Here is an 18,494-nt window from a genome sequence, read left to right as displayed (position 1 = left end):
TTGTGTGGTGAAGTGTTTGTTTGTGTGTGTGTGTGTGTGTGTGTGTGTAGTTATGACATACAGACACATACCAAAGATGGAACCATGTTGTTGCCATGTCCTAGTAAAGGATACACACTGTGCGTTATAATAATGTGTGTGGACAGATGGAGGGAGTGGCTCTATCAAGGGCATCCATGTTGAGATACTTTACAGTGTGTATGTCAGAGATCTAGCACTATAGCTTATTAACCGGTGGATGTGGCCACTTTTCTTATAGTTTATGTCCGTCTGCGAATAAAGTGCAACGTAACAGTGAGCAAATGTAAAAATGCCAGAGATGTAATTAAAGGTAATGACTAAAGCGACTACAGTGCTTTTTGAAATGTAATTTTCATTTGGTCAGACTTTGCACAAAAACGTACACAGCGTTGATTGGATGCATTATTTGGCCGTTTTAAATGATGACCGATGCTAAATAGTTTTTTAAGGAGGCAAATGATATTTCTTTCCTCCTGTAAAGTTTAGAAAGTTAAAAAGCTTTTGTGGCTTAAACCCAGGAGGGCCAGCCACACCGTCAGCAATGTGAAATCCCATCTCACCGATTGGCTCTGGTTCACATCCATAAATGCACACACACACACACACACACACTCGTACTTTCATAAAAAGAAAAAAAAGGAGGCACACAATATTTTGGTTCGGGAAGTGCGTCGCAGTCTGACACGGTGACGTCTGTGTCGACAGCGTTTTAAGGGCCGGAGCCCAGAAGTGCGCTTGAGCCTGTGTTTCCATCCTGCTAATTGAGAAAGCAGAGAGCTGGCTAATTGACATGAACTCCCCCTGCCCTCCACTCTGCCCTGCGCCTCCACCCTAAACCCCTCCTCGTTTCAGACCTTAATGGATTAACTGCAGTCTGCGTTGTCACTCTCACTCCCTCGGGTTCTTTTGCACAAACCCGTGATGCTGTTGCTCTGCCACGCCCTTTGGAAATCACAGCTTGTTGAAACCAAATCTCCAGTTTCAAACTGCTATTGAAAATACTGGTCGCACAGTTCTGCACACACACAATAGTTCATACTCTGACAGCAGCCGACATGCACTGTTCGGATAACAAGTGTGAAAGAGCAGGTAAAGTAAAGCGTGCTCAGTATGGCAGGTTTGAATATGCATTGTGCAGACTGTGATCATTGTGGGTGGCTCTCGGTTTGAGTCTTGTCAACTGCCAGATGCGGTGTCTCAACACCTGTCCTATGTTTCACTCCACATAATAAGGCTTCTATTTAAAGGAGGAGAAGTGAGGATGACAGCCGAGGTGTTACCTCAAAGTGTCGCAAGAAAATACCTTGATTATTAACAAGAGAAGGAAAAGTTGTGTTTTCACAGCAAAACTGATATTTGCATTTTTTCCGAGTGGGGTTGAGAACAAATTGATGCAACCAAGGACAAAAGATGGAAAACCCAATCTGAAACTGAATTATTCCTGCCACAGTGTCCGGAAACAGCACTGTAATGTAGTATAATCAATGCTTTGGAGAACAATGCATTACTTTTTGGGGATTTCACTTCAAAATACCGCAGTAACCTACGCTGTAAAACAACCTAATACATCTAATAGAGGAGAACACACTCCTCGGCGTGCTGCGGCTTTTTTAGCCTCTGCTTGATTTGTCCTTGAAGGATAGATTGAGTTGCTCTATTGAAGTTCTGGCAGTAGGAGCATCTTGCTGTGCTACTCAGTCTGATGATCGCCTCTTTCCTGGCAGGTGTCCACCCTCTGCCGGTAACAATCAACAAATGAGAATCATAGGCTTCAACTGCGCTCGCCTCCCTGCCCGACGACAAACTCAGCATCACAGAGTCCCAGACAGCAGACAGCTATTAACACGATGTGGCTGCCTCCGGACAGTGAGGGACGGTTTTGGACTCAGATGACTTTTGTTGTTTGCTTTCAATGATAAGACCATGGGCTTTATACTCATGAATTAATGGTGTACAATGTATGGATACTATCTTTATAGTAATTTCATGCGCAGAGGAGACAAGTGCACCTGCATCACTGTTGTTGGTTCAATCAAAATCCTTCCCTCTTTTCTTTCTCACCGAAAGCAGGAGCCTGTGTGTCGAGGTGTTCCGACAATTCAGTAATGGAGGAAGCAGTTCTGCCGCAACAGCTTCTCGTTAAAGAGAAAACTTACATCCTAAAGCAGGAGCAGCAGAATCTCTAGTAATATCCTAACACCGAAAATATGACCTTCAGATTAGTTTTTCTAGTTAAAGCTCTGTGCTAGTTATTTAAAGAAAATCTAATACTTTTCTCATCATTTCAACGCCACGAGATTCGCGTATATATTTTTGAGACGTCCTGCGGAGAAACTAATTGAAAAGAGATGAAAACATTGAGATGAAGCCTGAAAATGTGACATTTATTATTGAGTTACAGCTCAGTGCTTCAAGGGTCATTGTTGATTGTGAGCAAATAAAAAGCAGACATTTTGCTTTGAAAAACCTCAAACAACTAAATCCCACATGGGCGGCCTTGCTACAAATGTGTGGACCCATGGTCATGGACGGACCCTTGACTGTTTTATTATTTAAATAAACACCATATTAAAGACGAGTATTTCAGTAGATTTGAAGCTTTCCTCCCACATCCTCTTCTTCCCTGTGTCAGTGGGCACGGTGCAGCGCCGGCTTTAACCCCTGCATGTGTCACTTTCCCCTGGTAGAAAGCTCCTCAGATCAGAAATGAATTCATCATGCTGATCCTGGAACAAGGCTGTGCTGCATTTGTCACAGCCACTTTCTACCACTTTAACTCAAAGCTGTTTGGTACAGCCGGAGCTTTGCAGACTGCGAGGATGTGACAGGGGGGATGTTTGAAAGCTCGGGCTGAACGCTCTGTCTCTCTCCCTCTCTCCCTCTCTAACTGTGCAATAGCGAGCGAACGCTTGTTCAGTCTCTGTGTAAACTGCAGAAACGCTCTCGTCTTTTGTTGATTTAATTCACAATAATACAGAGACGTGTGCTTTGTCAGGGTTTTGATTAATTGGTGTTTTGACGAGGGAAAACAGAAAAAAACATGAAATTTAAACATTCAAATTCAAATTACGCACTTTTGAGCAAACATATGGATAATTTATTTATTTGAATGGAAGCGATAATGCAGTGTCTTTGAGGCTGCAGATGAACACAAATGAGAAAAGGTTTGCGGAGGTGCCCAGAGAGGCTTAGCTATGCCTTGGCTGTTGAGTCTGGCATGTGCTCTGGCACTACGAGTGTATTCTCAACAGGACTCTGGTGGATTAGTGTCCATTTGGACAACAGAGCGGTCCGCAGCGTGGGGTGACATTCAACTCCAGCGGGCCAGCAGCTCGCACACTGATCAAGTTTAGTCTGGCTGTTAACCGCCATCGATGTAAAGTAAATGCTCTGGTGTGTGTTGGTTATATTCGGAGGTTGTTGAGTTTCGTGTGATTACGATGATATCAACCTGTTTTTGTGTTCTATTGTAGTCCTGTTGTCTGTTGTGTGTTTGAAATGCAGCAGTGGTCGAGCTATAGTGCAGGTGGGTCAATTGACCATTGGGTGTAGCGACAGGCTTTTGTGGGGGGCAGCTCATTTTGCGTTTGATCCCGGTCGGGGTACATCCACTGCACACAGGGCGACTGCTGTGGTCCATCTGGTAGAGTCTCTTACACACACACACACACACACACACACACACACACACACACACACACACACACACACACACACTATGCACTACAGATCGTCCCACTCAAGGTTTTTTCGACTGCTGCTCACTCAGACCTTTTTGTCTCCATTATTTATTTTCGCTATTTCTGCTGTGGTTATGTGTCTCCCTGCAGAAATGACTCCTGGTTTCTTCTTTCAGTGAATTTCAAACGTGAGCAGTTAAAACGCCACCTGCCATCTGTAATTAAGTGTTTTTTAAAACCTCATCGAAAAAATCTCTCACTATCAGATCTGCATAAACGGCTGCGGTACGGCGTTTTGATAAGGAGTAACCTTTTCAAAACGAGACTCGTCCAGAGTCCGTCACAGGGCTGGCCTACGGCATTGTGGACCGAAAACATGCCCACGCTGCAGAAATCCAGCTCTCCAAATGTCACTTCATGCTTAACCGCCCTTTATCATGCCTGAAGAAAAGTGGGCAATGCACGGCGAGAAAAAAGCTCCAGCGGGTTCCAGTTTAAATGCCTACATGCTTAGAGACGTGCTTCATTTATTTTGTTTGTTTGAAACATTCGGCTGATTCAAGAAAAGGATTTAGTCGAAAACACTCTGTTATTTCTCACACAGAAAATACCAAGATATTATGTAAGCTGCATAATGTTACGATACAACAAAGAGAGGGATAAATACATATACTGTACATAAGAGCTGCATGTCTCCGTGTATTCCTGTAAATTAGCTCACTTTAAGTCTAATGTTTCTGACAGACTCCACAGTAAAACTGAACGCTGCTGTTAGAATTCATTTATTATTAATGGGAGTGAGGGGTTAGCAGATAATGATGATGATGTTGTCGCATCTCTGGGTTGTGTAGAGGAACCACTTAGCGTTGGCATTCCCTCGGACAGAAATACCAGCAGTATTTTCTTTTCATTCGTCCAATATCTTACTCAGCAACAGCTATCAAACTTAAGCCCATCGATTGAAAAGAAAGTCTGTGACACATTTAAAACTATTTTCTGAACACACAGTAAACACAGGCCCCTATTGCTCCACTACAGCCGACCTCCCAGTGGAACCAGTGGCCAGCTACTGTAACTGCAGCGGTCATCCATCAGCGCTAATGCACAAGTCAACCATACATCATTTATTCATGGTGACAGCAGATATTCTGGGCCCCCCCCACCAAAAAAAACCCTGGCAATTAGTGAATCAATAAAAACGCATTGACTTTGAAACTATCATTTCTGTGAGCGGGGGGGGGGGGGGGTCGTGTTGTTCATCAACATGCCAGGTTCCCCGACGCAGACAATCACTCAAGTATCGGCAGGCGTTTGTCAGCTCAGCATCAACAGGCGCTGAGCTGTCAACAACGCGGCACATTCCCTCACATCGCTGCCTCCAAAATGACTGCCAGGTATCGTCTGGTCAGGAATCATCACCTACAAAATGGGCGTCTGTACAGGACTTGAGCCATAAATTCCTTTTTGGGGGGGAAAATTGATTGATTCAATGTTCTTTCAGTCGGATGATTGTGTTTGCAAAATGAATATGTGTCTAAGCCATCTGAGAGAGATTATCACAGACACAGAGAGGCCAGTAAAAGGCTTTGCACTGGCTAATACCTCTTTTGTATGGATGCCAGACTGTATCTACAGTACATGCTGATATCACTGTCAGTTTTTTTTTTATTCAGTGAAGCTGCAGGATCCAATACATTCAGATTGTTCTTTAAAGGAAAAGTGCTGACCTGAAGTCACATTAGATTTATTTAAAAACCTGTGAATTTCACCGTCACAACAGTAGATGGGGCATTTTTTTCCTACTTTCTATTAAACTTAGTTTTTAATGCTTGTTTGCAAATAACAAATCTGAGAGCACAATGCCGCTTTCTCTCCGCTCTTGTTTGTTTCATTATTCGCTCCCTGTTTATCCCTTTTAAGCCGAATGAAATATCTGCAGCTGGATGTGAAAACATTGTCCAACAGAGGCAACTGATTTGTCCCTGAAAATTAAATTCTTTCTTCAACCGGGCAAAAGAGCAGCACTGAGATATTAATTTTTTTGAATTCAAAAAGAGAAACAATCAGCAGGAGGTGAGATTTTTCTTTTTCTTTTTCGTCGACCTGTGCAACGGCACAAATGGCGCCACTAACTAGAGGTGAATCACTAGACCCAACGAGAATATATAATATTTAATTAATAAACTATAATAATTATGTGTGCTGCCAGGCTTTTGCATCGTGGGTGAGGTCTAGTTTTCCATTTTGTATTTCTTCAAGGGTCCTGTCTTTATCTTTTATTACAGAGATTTTATTATTATTATTTCATAACATAATTGTGGCTTTAAATTGGCCACATTTACTTTATTTCTTAACAAATCCTAATTGAAAAGCCTGTTTCAATGCTGTGTTTACGAACATTATCATAATCAGGAAATTTGAATAGCTTTTATGTAGCTCTGTTAATCAGTGTATTAAAAGACCTGTCAATCAAGCTCGGAATAATAGCAGGTTCAAATCTTCTGCTTTGCTGTTTCGGTGGTGGGGGCGACCCTTTTGTTTACAGTTGGATTATGGGTTGTGCTCTTCGCCCACCTCCTGTAATAATTACAGCGATTGTTAAAGTGACACGATCGGTGTGTTGTGACTGCCGTTCTGTCGTGAATGTCAAGACAAGAGTCTGCACAGGCTCGAAATCCACAACACCTGAGCTTCGCCTTGTGCCAAAATATGGGCGAATTTAAATTACAGATTGTTACTTGCAGGTCAAACTCTCTGAACACAGAAAGGTGACCTTTGACTGAGAGTGGGCGCCCGTGTCGATGCAGCGCGCTGTTCTGGGGGATGTTCTTTTGTTTATGGATCACATCCACTTCTCTAGGCTTTTTTTATGTCTTGTCTAAAGACTCGATGGGTATGAAAAATAGGTAATGATCAAAAACATGGTAATGGGAGATGAAATACACACTAAAAGGCACCCTGCGGACAGACTAAATTGCCGGATTGGGTGTGCACAAAAAAAGAGAAAAGACGGAGACAGTGAGGAAAGAGAGAGATAGCATGCTTAGCTTTACAGTGTGTGTGTGTGCGTGACTGTGTGTGTGTGTGTGCATGAGCCTGCAGACACCTGCTCTATTCTGCAGTGATGGCTCCCAGCGGGACACAGGCTCAGCTGCTGATCACTGGGCCCTCCCTGCAGCACTGGTGGCCAACAGACACGACACACACAAAAAACACACACACACACACACACACACACACGTGTGCATTCTTCCAACAAATCTGAAACCTTCAGCCCCCCCCCCCCCCACCTCGTAGCATCTCTCAGCCTCTCTGTGTTCCCCATAACTGACACACCACATGTGCTCATATCAAGCGCAAACATGACATGATGTACACACACACACACACTCACACACACACACACACACACACACACACACACACACACACACACACACACACACGCACAAAGCTGCACAGGCTGTGTTCCTCTGATGCTGCGTGTGCACGGTGCGGTCATGACCCGCTCCAGTTTCCTATATGCTATAGGGATGGTGTGCTTGAATAGCATGTCTTTTTATTACAACCCTAAAGCTAAAAAACTTTACTGAACAGAGCCCGACATCAAACCTCCATCTTAAATGAGCTGTAATTGCCTTAAAAATGGAAAAAATAATTAACACTTTTGAATCCCGAAGATAGTTAGTTTTTTGAATTTCGGCAGATCATATAATATAAAGATTTATACAATTAACATACTTTTAAAAATGACTATAAACACATTTGTTTCAGCCAGTCCTGCATTAATCAAGCACCATTGTACTTATTTTGCACATATCTGGATCTGGGTTTCTCCCTCTCTACGAGCGTAATTTCCCTTCGTGGCGACGTACAGTCTGCTGCACCTGTTTGTGCCTCGCTGACAACACGGTCGTGGAGCATAAATGAACTAATTTCCTTGATATAGAGAACACTGCAATCAGGGAAAGGGGGGAAATGCACCGAGCAGCAGATGGAAGAAGCTAATCATTGTTATGAAATAGAGATGACCTCTATATCTCCTGCCTGCTAATGCACCGTAGCCACACACATTCGCCATGTAGCCCCTCTCTCTCTCTCTTCTTCTCCCTTCTTTGCCTGTTAGTGGTGGTGATGGACCTCGTAAGGTATAAAATGCAGCCCTCTTTAAAAAAAAAAAAAAAAATGTTGAAACAGAAAAGATTGGAGTTGTCAAACAAAGCCTGGTGTCACATAAAGAACGGCAGCTGCCTGCAGTGGGTAATCAGCGGAGCTTCCAACAAATTAACAACATTCAGCTCTGAAGCACGGCGCACTGCAGGTTTTTAGATGTGGGCTTTTGAAAATTAGATCTCACTGACGGATATAAAGAATAATTTACAGTTCGCTTTTTCGCTCACATGCTCTTTCAATTTGATCAGCTTTGTCCGGGGTGACTTGGCTGAGATGTCCCGGTCATCCTTAATTGCTGTAAACTGTTACTGCGGCTGTTCGGTCTGAACGCAGCAAATTTCAGTTTAAATTCATGAACTGCACGAGGGATCTGTTCTGTTTGTGCCTCGGCCCTGGATGTGATTCCCCCACATCTTGCAACACACGATGGATTACTGAGAACATGTGCACACACACAAACAAGACAAGACATGATGCACAAACACACAAATACTCCACACTGAGCACGGTGTTGCCAGGGGAAGTAACGGTAAACTTTGCTGCAGGCGAATGGTGGACGAGGACGAAACCGTTTAGCTTTTCCCTCATTTATTCATTAATCAAAGCGGTTATTTAATAGAGTGGTGCATTTGATAAAAAATATTTCTCAATTTGTTTAGTGATTAATTGATAAAATATCTGAATGTTTTATAAAACAATTAATTTCCTTCGTTTTGGATATACACCACAATGTTTTCGATACCGCTGCAGCATTGTGTTTCCTTTTGAGAACATCGCCATAAATAATGTGAGGCTGCTTTTTGAGGCTTTACACACCAAAGTCACTATAATCTTCCAGCACATTTATCTAATGTATGCAAATGATCTTGCTGTGCTTAATGAAGGCACCATTAATCACTATAACGATGGTCTTTCTTAACCCGGGTAATCATGTGCACGCACACACGAGCACATTTTCCTACGCATACACAAGCATATGCGCTCACTCTCCCACACACACACACACACACACACACACACACACACACACACACACACACACACACACAGGAACACAGGAACACGCCTCATCACCAGCAGCACATTGATGACAAATGTGCACAATCACAAAAATAAACCATTCTACCAGAAATGTAACTGTGTATGATGAAGACCTCGTAGTCACTCACTTAATAATAACAGTGTTTTGAATAAATTTTCATCTCCACTTTATCTTCCTTACTTCATTTATACCCCGTGAATTCAACATTATGTGCAACTAGTCTTTTGATGATCATGTTCCACCCTGGAAACGACTGGTTAAGTTAATCACCTCCAAATCCTCCTAATAAAAGGCAGATAAGATGCCGCAAAATATGTGAGCACGCCAAATCATATTTATATAATAAATCCAGCTAATTAGTTCCACTGGTTTTAACAAATTATTTATGATTCAGCAGCTTTATGCAAACAGCAGATAACACTGTTGTCAGTGTAAATGGGCAGCGGGAAACGCAGTCGCATTGTGCGCTGTGTATAATGACAACAAAACACTGGACAGATGTTCTTTGAACTCGTGCAAGAATTCAAAAGGAGAAAGCTGAAAAACATTCTTTCTTTTTTTTTTTTATGAAGCCCAACTCCTCACGGACGTATATCAACGCTTATCCTCGCCGCGCATTTGCATACAGTTGACGGAAACCCCTGGGTACAGTCAGCAGCATGACAGTGGGTTATGAAGGCTTCCGGGAGGCTCTGGGGTGTGGATCTGAGCCAGTTTGAAGGGAAGCCGAACCAATGAAGAGCCCATAGCGGATTAGACACCCACAGCTTCATGTCGCTTTAATGCGGCGAGTCAGGGATTTTCTTACAACCCTTTTGCCTAAACGCTCAGGGTTTTCTCATGGCCCTTTTTTACTCCTCGTTCCCTTTTCCCTTAAAGTAACCTTTTCTATGTAAATGGCAAAGTGATGTTGACTCCAGTGCAAAATATCCCATTAATCTCCACTCTCCCTGCTTACTGTGCTAATGTGACTCGTCAGAGGTTGACTCTGATTGATGGTTATAATCAAATGTCATTGGAAATCGGTCATCTTACACAAGTCTATATCTCCTAGGGGAGCATGAAAAAAATACTCATAAATGTTTTTTATACAAACTTTCACCGTATTAGTATTGTGATGGAGTGTTAACGCGTGTTGACTAATTTACTATGAAAGTTACATATTTATCAAAGGTCAAATTGAATGCAAATCGTGCAGATGCTGACAGAATTTCACTGCATACAACAAACATAAAACATATTACCAATACAAACACACGCTCACACATGCATACACACACACACACACACACACTCACACACCTCAAATTCCCTTGACAACAGTCTGACTGGCAGAGGCTAAAGACAGAGTAGGCGTCCGTAATTGAACAAACATAACAATGTAAATATTTATTAATACTATCCATTGGGGATACAGGCAGGATCCCACAATTGATACGCTCTCTTTCTGCTCTTTTGCTCTTCCACTCACACCCACACACACCCTCACACCCACACACACATACCCCCCACCCACACACTCACACACACGCACACACACACATAGAAAGAGATTCACACTTGTATTAACTACCACTCACACCTTTTTCCCTGTTTCGGTTCTTGGTATTACACTTGCCCGTGTTCATTAGAGAGATGGAGATATATTGGTCTGTCTATCCTCTTACCAGGGGTGACCTGTAACCCATCTGGGCTGGCGATGACAGGAGATCCCTGGGAAATAGCGGCGAGTGCGTCTCGGGGACGGAGCCCACGCCACTGGCTGCTAGTCCCGAGAGCTGCCCGTACCTCGCCATCATCTTGAGATGCTGCTCACAGAACACACACGCTCATACACAGACACGGGAGGAGAGGGGAGGCGAGCGAGAGAGAGAGAGAGAGAGAGAGAGAGAGAGAGAGAGAGAGAAAGGGGGGAAAAAGAGAGGGAAGGGGTGTGAGAGGAGGGAAGGAAAAACAGATAACAGCAGGGAGGAAGGACAGCGAGGATGGTAAAGGACAGAAGAGGGAGTGGGGGAGAAAACATGAAGAAAGAGGAGGTAGAGGGGGATTACAGAACACTTTGCTCTCGCACAAATGCATGTAAGCATACACACAGACACTCGCAGACTTACTGTACGTGCACATGAAGGCACACATACAATTTTAGCCCCAGGTGGGCAATTTCACAAGCAAGCCTGTGTTTGATGGCTTTTGATGGCTACCTTGGTTTTGTTACAATGAGGGGGATATAAAGTCGAGACACTAGCTCTCCATTTATGATTACAAGGCAGGATGAGTGTGAGAAGCATAGCAGTCCCTGTTTCTGCGTACCGACCATCGTGCCGGGGAAATATAATAAACAGCAGCGGTTATCAATCATCCCCTTTTCCTTTTGGCTACGAGCGTACAGAAGTGCACAGACACGCACGGACACACACGACAACATACATGACAGAATGGTTGGCAGCAGACATATACAGGTGAGGCATGGAGGAAAGAAATCCAAATCTCTTTACCTCATTGCTCAACAAAGCGGCGTTGAGGGATCTGCTTATTTCGAACATGTTCAGGTTCAGTGCTTGTTTTGCCGTTCTGTCCTTTTGTTTTCAGGTGCTCTTCAGTTCTTTGTTCCCCCTGTTTTCTTTTCGTTGTGTACGGCTGGGAGTCAGTCCCGGGAACACAAAAAAAAAGAAAGAAAGAAAAAATGAAATCAATTGAAAAAAGAGGGGGATAAAAAAAACCCTCTTGAATATTCAGATTTTGGAGTTGTGATTTTTCAGTCCTCTTATTTCTTTTTTTTTTCTCTCTCTCTCTCTCTCTCTCTCTCTCTCTCTCTCTCTCTCTCCCCTGTCTGTGGATGCACCTCTTGCAGGCTGTGGCTGTAGTAGTGGAGTTTGTGCCCAGGGTCTCCGCACACGTCTAAGGAGTCAATATGCTGCTGTTCTTTTTCTTTTTTTTTGAAATCTCCCAAGAGTCAGCACATTAAAACAGGCAGTCGGTGGGTCGAGCTGGCGGGCTGGCTGGCTCCCTTATCTGTCCCCCGCACACTGGCTCACACAATACGCTCCGATCCTCACACTGCTCGCTAGCAGATTAGCCTGTCCCAAAACATAGCACTTAGTTTAAACTCCCCTCCCTTTTGCTCTCTCTCTCTTTCTCTCCCTCTCTCTCTCTCTCACTGAATCACTCTGGCTCTCTCCTTTGCTCACCCTCCTCCCCTCAATCCATCTATCTCTCTCTCTCTCTCTCTCTCTCTCTCTCTCTCTCTCTCTCTCTCTCATACACTGTATCACTCTGGCTCTCTCCTTTGCCCCCCCCCCCCCTCTCTCTCTCGCTCTGCCCCCATTGCTCACGCATTGATGCAGCTTCAGTTCACTATGCTGCCACAAGGTGGGAAGACTGTTCTTACAACAGCGACACCATCGCCACCACATCCTTTCCTCTCCGTGCCACTCCTATCTTTTAGATTTTCCTCTCCTCTTGTCATGTGTGTGTCTATAACACACAGGTATAGATGGTGAAGGAGTGTTTTGCATTTTGGATCAGGATACACAGCCTGGATGAATGAACCGATGAGGGGTTTGAGGAGTAATACTGTTTATTTATTGTTAATTATTTGTGGCTTTTACAAAAAACAGGAGTGTGGAGAACAGTTATGACTTAAGAGGAAGAAAAGCCTTCAGCGCTTCCTTTGAGGTGTTTTCGTGACACATACAAGCAAAGTAATAGGATGCAATAAAAGCCGCACACCATCGAGATGCCTCAAGAGAGTGGAAGTGAAGGGTACCTCTCAGTAGCGGCAACCAGACGGGGGGGAGAGTGTGGGTTGGGCTGATGTGAGCATCAAGGTCAGGTGGATGTCCTTCTCCTCAGCAGGGTGTGGCACAGAGATGACGAAGCAGCTAGTCACAAGCGTGGCAGGAGATCCCAACGACGGAACAAACAACAACAAAAAAGAAAAAAGGGGGGAGATGTGTGCCAAGAATATGATTCACTTCATTCTTGGATTCAGTCGATAACGCTTTTTTCAGACAGCAGTGACTCATGGGGTTCTGCATCTGCATCGAGTGAAGTATAAAAAAGTCCAGATGCTTGTGGAATTAAGAGCTATTTGATGGGAGAGTGATTGGGAACGTTGTCATCTTTACTAAAGCTAATTTCAGTTGTATCTTATTGTGGCTCCGTCGGCGAGGCAGAGGATTTATTCTCGGTGCTCTGAATGTGCTTTTTGCTGTCTTGGATGAGAGCGGCGGAGAGTGGCCAGTTAATAGCAGCCTATTGACACTGGACCATCTGTTCAGGTGGACACTGTCCAGCACAGTGGAGAGAGGGAGAGGGAGAGGAGTGGGTGATGATGAATCGATGAGAGAGGGGGGTAATGGGAAGAAACCAAAGCAGAGGAAGTGTTGGAAAACACTTTGTTTTTACAGATGTTTAAGTCAGACAGGGAGGGGAAAAAAATATGTAGCGACACCGAGCATGTGGCGCATATTAATAATGACATTTACATGTATCAAATTAGCACATTTTCTCTTTTTTACATTTTCAGCTGTAAGGGGATATTTCGAGGGTATCATCAACAGCCTAACTGTGATGTTGCACCCTCGTACTCACTTGGCTTAAATTCCATTTAATTGCCCCCCTCAGAAAAAAAGGACTACTAGCCACATCCCTGTACTGTAAAGCCCACAGTCTCTGGGGATGACTGGTAAGGCAGAGCCCTGGGGGGAGCTGTCAGTTGAATCATCCAGAGTGAGGGCTGATTCCTCCGTCAGCTGCCTCTCAAGCCGTCCTCTCTGACCCAGCCTCACTCCCCTGAGCCCCCTGATTGCTGTCACCATAGTGATTCTCTGTGTCCTGCCGGCTGGTCTATGTAACCCCCCCCCCCCCCGCGCCCGAAGCTGGCACTCCTCACATCCACCCGTGTCCGACTCCCCGCCACTTGTGCCTTGTGTTTTGATTTTTGCATGACTTCCCTCTTCAATGATGATGATGGACTATATGTGCGGAAGTCCTGAGCTGACCAAAGTAGAGAGGGTTTCCCTGTACTTGCTGGATTACAAATACAAAAACATAGATCTGCTCGGCCAGCACGCGCACACGCACACACACACACACACACACGTACATGCACATCGAGCTTCAGGCTGGAAACATAAACAAGAAATTCTTTGTGTCAGTTTTCTTTTTCTCTCAGTCGTGCTACTGAGCCACAAGCACTGACTTATTTGATCATTTTTGCAGTTTAGAAGAAAGAGTATCTTTCTGAAAGAATGAAACGCACGGCTTGAAAAATATCTTTGCTGTGCCAAAGCGTCTGTCTCCCCGAGGGGTTTCTGATATGTTCTGCACGGGATTGTGATGCCGTGGTGTGTCCTCCAGTCACTAGCAACCGCTTTAAATAGCCGCCATTTCTTAAAGTTACTGTAGATTCTGTATTTCACCATGACAGGCATGTCTACATGTGAGGCACATTCAAATGTGCAGAAATCATTAGAGGTCAAAACTGTTTTGATAAACATGTAAAAATACCCTCTCCTGAGAGATAATTAAAATTTGAGAGGCCATACTGAGGACTGTTCTCCTCTTTCATGTTCTTCTATTTTCTAGTGATAGATGTGTTCATTAAATCGTTGGTGCACATTGCAAACATCATGACAAGAAACATACAGCCTGCATGCATGGAGATTTGTACTTGGGTAGAGAAAAGATGGGGCTAATGTTGAATGTGTTGCTATTTTCTGTCCATCTTTAGGAGGACACAACAATAGAGAATATGATGCTTCAAAAGAAAAGGGAAACCATCAAGAAAAAAACACTTCATGCAACTCAACACTTTGCCGTAACGTCCTCAGCCACTGTAGTTCCAATATAGGACCCTACTTTGCAACATGTCACAGCCATATCACATGTAATTGTAGGTAATTATTAGATTTGAAAACCAGATGGGAGTTTTGGTCTTTCGATCAAGTTACGGAATCTAAAGTGCTATGAACCCTGCAGAGACGAGCGAGGATCTTGCGGTAAATTCAGCTACACTTCTGCAGTCTCTCAGATTGATAAGAGCTGAGAAACAAGGGAGACATGTAGCGTATCTAATTCATTCTTCTCATGCTCCATAATTCAATTTCAATCTCCCTCTTGAAAATGAGTGATTGTACCACCATAGAGCTCTTTAATTGGCATAGTGTTAAAGGAATGACATAGCATGGAGGACAGCTATTCAATTTTTAATTTTAGCGAAATATTACACAGCAGCCCCGTATTCTCTTCCTGTCATCTGAGAAATAATCAGTCCAACCTATCTGCTCAGAGGCTGGTTGATGCCCGCCATCAAATACAGATCACACGCGGCGGAGAGAAAACCATTGCCCTCTCCCTGGTCTCACTCATTTGGTCCCGGTACATACAGCTTACAACCTGAAAATTAGCAGCAGCCTGTGCGCCTCTTGCTCCAGGAGTTGTGCGGCTGCTCATTTGATGTACTTAATCAGGTGAAGCCTTTGTAATGGGAAAGGAATAGGGCCAGGCTTGATTGGCCTTGATGACATCTATGCTCCAATTGTCTAGAAAACCTCCAGCTTTAATCGATCTACAGGATAATTCAGAGTCTCTGGCCGCTGTCTGCAATGATTGGCTTTTTTTTTCTGGACATAAAACTGAGGTGTGTACAATATACTGGTTACAGGTGAAAGGCACTGTGGATTGCTTATTTCTAGTTTACTGGAGTTTTCAGAATGTAAATGTCAAAGATTAACTATGTTGCACACCAGCATATGAAGTTTTTCTAAATTAAGTATTAATTAAGTTTACTTTTGGAATATTTTTTGACATATGGTTTTCAGATGGAGGATAAAGCTGAATGTCTTTGACTTTTCCTGACCAACACTGACAGTTTAACACTCAGAATTACAAGTTTAGTAGTTTTGATTTACAATATCAAATGGTAGCCTATTTAAATACACAAATGATCAGTGCCTGTGGTTGTTTTGCTACTTTAGGGGCTATTATTCTGAACGGAAACAAAACAGTTTGCAACTAATACTACTACCACCACTACTTTGCTTCGACAGCTTCAGATCAAAGTGATTTAAATTAGAATAATACAACAATTACAGGTGAACAGTTGAAGAAGGTTTACGGAATCTTCAGTTTTATTTGACTTTAATATACAATTCCAGAGTTTAAATTAAAAAAAAAGCAGGAAGCAGCTTCAGTATATATGATCTAAAGATATGGTTTCATCAACATCTGGTCTGTTTTTGGTAATGTAACTGGAGAGTCTGTGAATCTGAATCTGAGAGCTCTGTCAGAGACATGACATACTGTATCTTGGCAACAGTTTAATCTGAGAGAAGTTCTCACGAATCTTTATTATGAATAACTAGTCAATGTGTTCTACCTACACGTCAATCACAACATTAAAACAAATAACTGGTTTTAATGTGATCTCTAATTGGTGTTTTCTCTCTGTACTATGGTCTGATCAGATCTGATAATAAAATCATAATGCTTCTGAGACAACAATTTTTTCATATCATTGAGCTGTTATGTTCATACATAAAATATTGTATATACTGCATTATACTGTATACTGGTATGCATGTGCATGTATCTGGGCAAGTATAGTGTACTGCAGAACAGTACATTGTACAACAAACAACAAAAAACATACACAAGGACATATTGTGTAAGACCCAGAATAATAATGGAGAATAAAAGGGAGACACTTAAAATGATGATAAAAAAGAAAAACTGGCATTAAAACCTGAAAACCAGAGTGAGTGTGAATGTGCCAGAAAAAGTGCAAAGTTTATTGAGACACATGTTTCCTTGTTGAGTAGTGTGATGGACTTGGGGATGCATGAGAGCTTGAGGCGGTTGGTCTTACACTTATAGGCTCTGTAACGTCTGCCTGAGGAAAATTCAGAGAACAGTATGTGTGACCGGTTATTAAGGATCCTGTGTGCCAGTCTGACCACAGAACCTTCTGAAGGGAAGGATGGTCCTCTTTGCCCATCACCTCCAGAGCCGTTTTCCCCATGTTCTCGATTTTTGAATTAAGCTGGACTGTGAGATTGATGAACCTCTAAACTGAAACTAAAACGTACATGCAGACGGATGTGTGTCTGCAGAGATGCGCCTCTTCCTCCTCCGTTACCGGGGCAACGCGCAGAGAGCGTCGGCTGCTGTGTAGCAGAATGGAGAGGAAGATGGAGGAGAGCACGGTTAGAGACGGCGACACTGGTGTGTAAAAATGACCCCGACTCGGCTTCCTCTGCGTTGTTATACGAGCAGAAGGAGGCGCGTGGTCCCTCGTAGCCTGGATAATAATACATGTGCATGTGTCGGGCTCCACGCGAGTCTGTGTTGACGCTAACGTGAGGTGTGCTAACCTAGCTAGCAGGTACATGGATGTAAACAAGAGTCGTGTCACCAGCTTGTTAAGAGCTAGCTCTGCTGTCACTGACACTTTACATACCATGAAGTGAATGCGGGTGTTGTAGCGCACGGGAGGACTTGAGGTGAAGAGCCGGCCTGTTTATGTGTGAGGGGAGCCGCGCTGAGAGCAGGTGTAGTGGCTGCTAGCTAGCTGGGTCACCGTAGCTCCTCCTGTGATGCTAATTAGCTAGCTGTCAGAACCTGGAGTTGTTCTGTGCTCACGTTTATTGGGCTGATATCAAAGCGACAAACCCGTGAACACACACTGAAGAACTGACCTGTCTGTCAATACAAGGATTCAGTTCTTACTATGAGAACCTGTCTGTCTGATGATCTAGGTTTTTACTGTTCATGGTGTTTTTAAACAGAGTAAACCAGCCTACATTTTGATAGGTTATATTATATATTAGTATTATATTACAGACAAGTGTGTACAATATACACAAAGGTGTGTTGTCTGTCTGAAGATGCAAATTAGATTAAAAATCACAAAAAACACAACACAATCAGGCAATTGTGTAGGTAAAAGCTATTTGTTCAACAAAGCTTCAAACTGCAACTTGTCTTTCAAACAACGAAAATAAATCTTTGCATCTTGAAATGCTTTATTTAGATGTGTGCTCTAGTTTGCACTGAAGATTGACTCTTTTGTTCTCACTCTTCTAATGAGTCACAAATAACTTTTAAGTAACTATAAGTTAACTGTAAGTAAATACATTTGTAACCATAATTTGTTATAACACGAGAACACGCATGGTATCATATATTTTTTACTTCAACTACCCAGGTCAGCTGTCAACTACCTATTGGCAAAATCATCTTAAATTAAGGTCGAGAAAATGTGTTTTTACACAATGTCTTTGAATGAAGTGGGACTTAACTTTGTCATTCATACTGGACTTGCCCTTCAGGAAGTGAAGCCGGAGGAGAGGATGCGTTGGTGGGGAATGTGAACAAACTGACGGTGAGCCCACCAGGATACTCAGGAGCTCTACGAAAAGGACACCTGGTTTTTGACGCTTGCTTTGAGAGCGGTGAGTAGTGAAACTAAAAAACAACACAACCCCCAAAAAAACAAGTCAGTGGTAAGCCATGACAAACATGTTTTGATGCTGCTGTTTTCATTTTAGAGATATCTCTTTGTGTTGAGTGGTATG

General features: G+C 43.2%; 2 protein-coding genes across 5 annotated transcripts in view; one reads left to right on the top strand and one right to left on the bottom strand.

Annotated features, from left to right (window-relative positions):
- Positions 1–12,089, bottom strand: part of elavl4 (ELAV like neuron-specific RNA binding protein 4) — a 78,226-nt gene extending 66,137 nt beyond the window's left edge. Inside the window, exons 1-3 of one of the 3 annotated variants that reach the window (XM_034583557.1) lie at positions 11,732–12,089; positions 11,412–11,555; positions 10,584–10,724 (exon numbers count right to left, since the gene is read on the bottom strand). In XM_034583557.1, the coding sequence (XP_034439448.1) occupies positions 10,584–10,724; positions 11,412–11,459 (189 nt within the window). In that variant the 5' untranslated portion in view covers positions 11,460–11,555; positions 11,732–12,089. Of the gene's footprint in view, positions 1–10,583; positions 10,725–11,411 lie in introns of all 3 variants that reach the window. The other 2 variants (XM_034583560.1, XM_034583561.1) reach the window with 2 other exon arrangements.
- A 4,927-nt stretch (positions 12,090–17,016) lies between these two features.
- Positions 17,017–18,494, top strand: part of LOC117760482 (cytosolic carboxypeptidase 6-like) — a 266,877-nt gene continuing 265,399 nt past the window's right edge. Inside the window, exons 1-2 of one of the 2 annotated variants that reach the window (XM_034583548.1) lie at positions 17,017–17,142; positions 18,249–18,371. In XM_034583548.1, the coding sequence (XP_034439439.1) occupies positions 17,097–17,142; positions 18,249–18,371 (169 nt within the window). In that variant the 5' untranslated portion in view covers positions 17,017–17,096. Of the gene's footprint in view, positions 17,143–18,245; positions 18,372–18,494 lie in introns of both variants that reach the window. The other variant, XM_034583546.1, reaches the window with a different exon arrangement.

Source organism: Hippoglossus hippoglossus, chromosome 4 (genome assembly GCF_009819705.1).
Source record: "Hippoglossus hippoglossus isolate fHipHip1 chromosome 4, fHipHip1.pri, whole genome shotgun sequence".
Classification (NCBI taxonomy): domain Eukaryota; kingdom Metazoa; phylum Chordata; class Actinopteri; order Pleuronectiformes; family Pleuronectidae; genus Hippoglossus; species Hippoglossus hippoglossus.
This window is presented reverse-complemented; position numbering and strand designations above follow the sequence as displayed.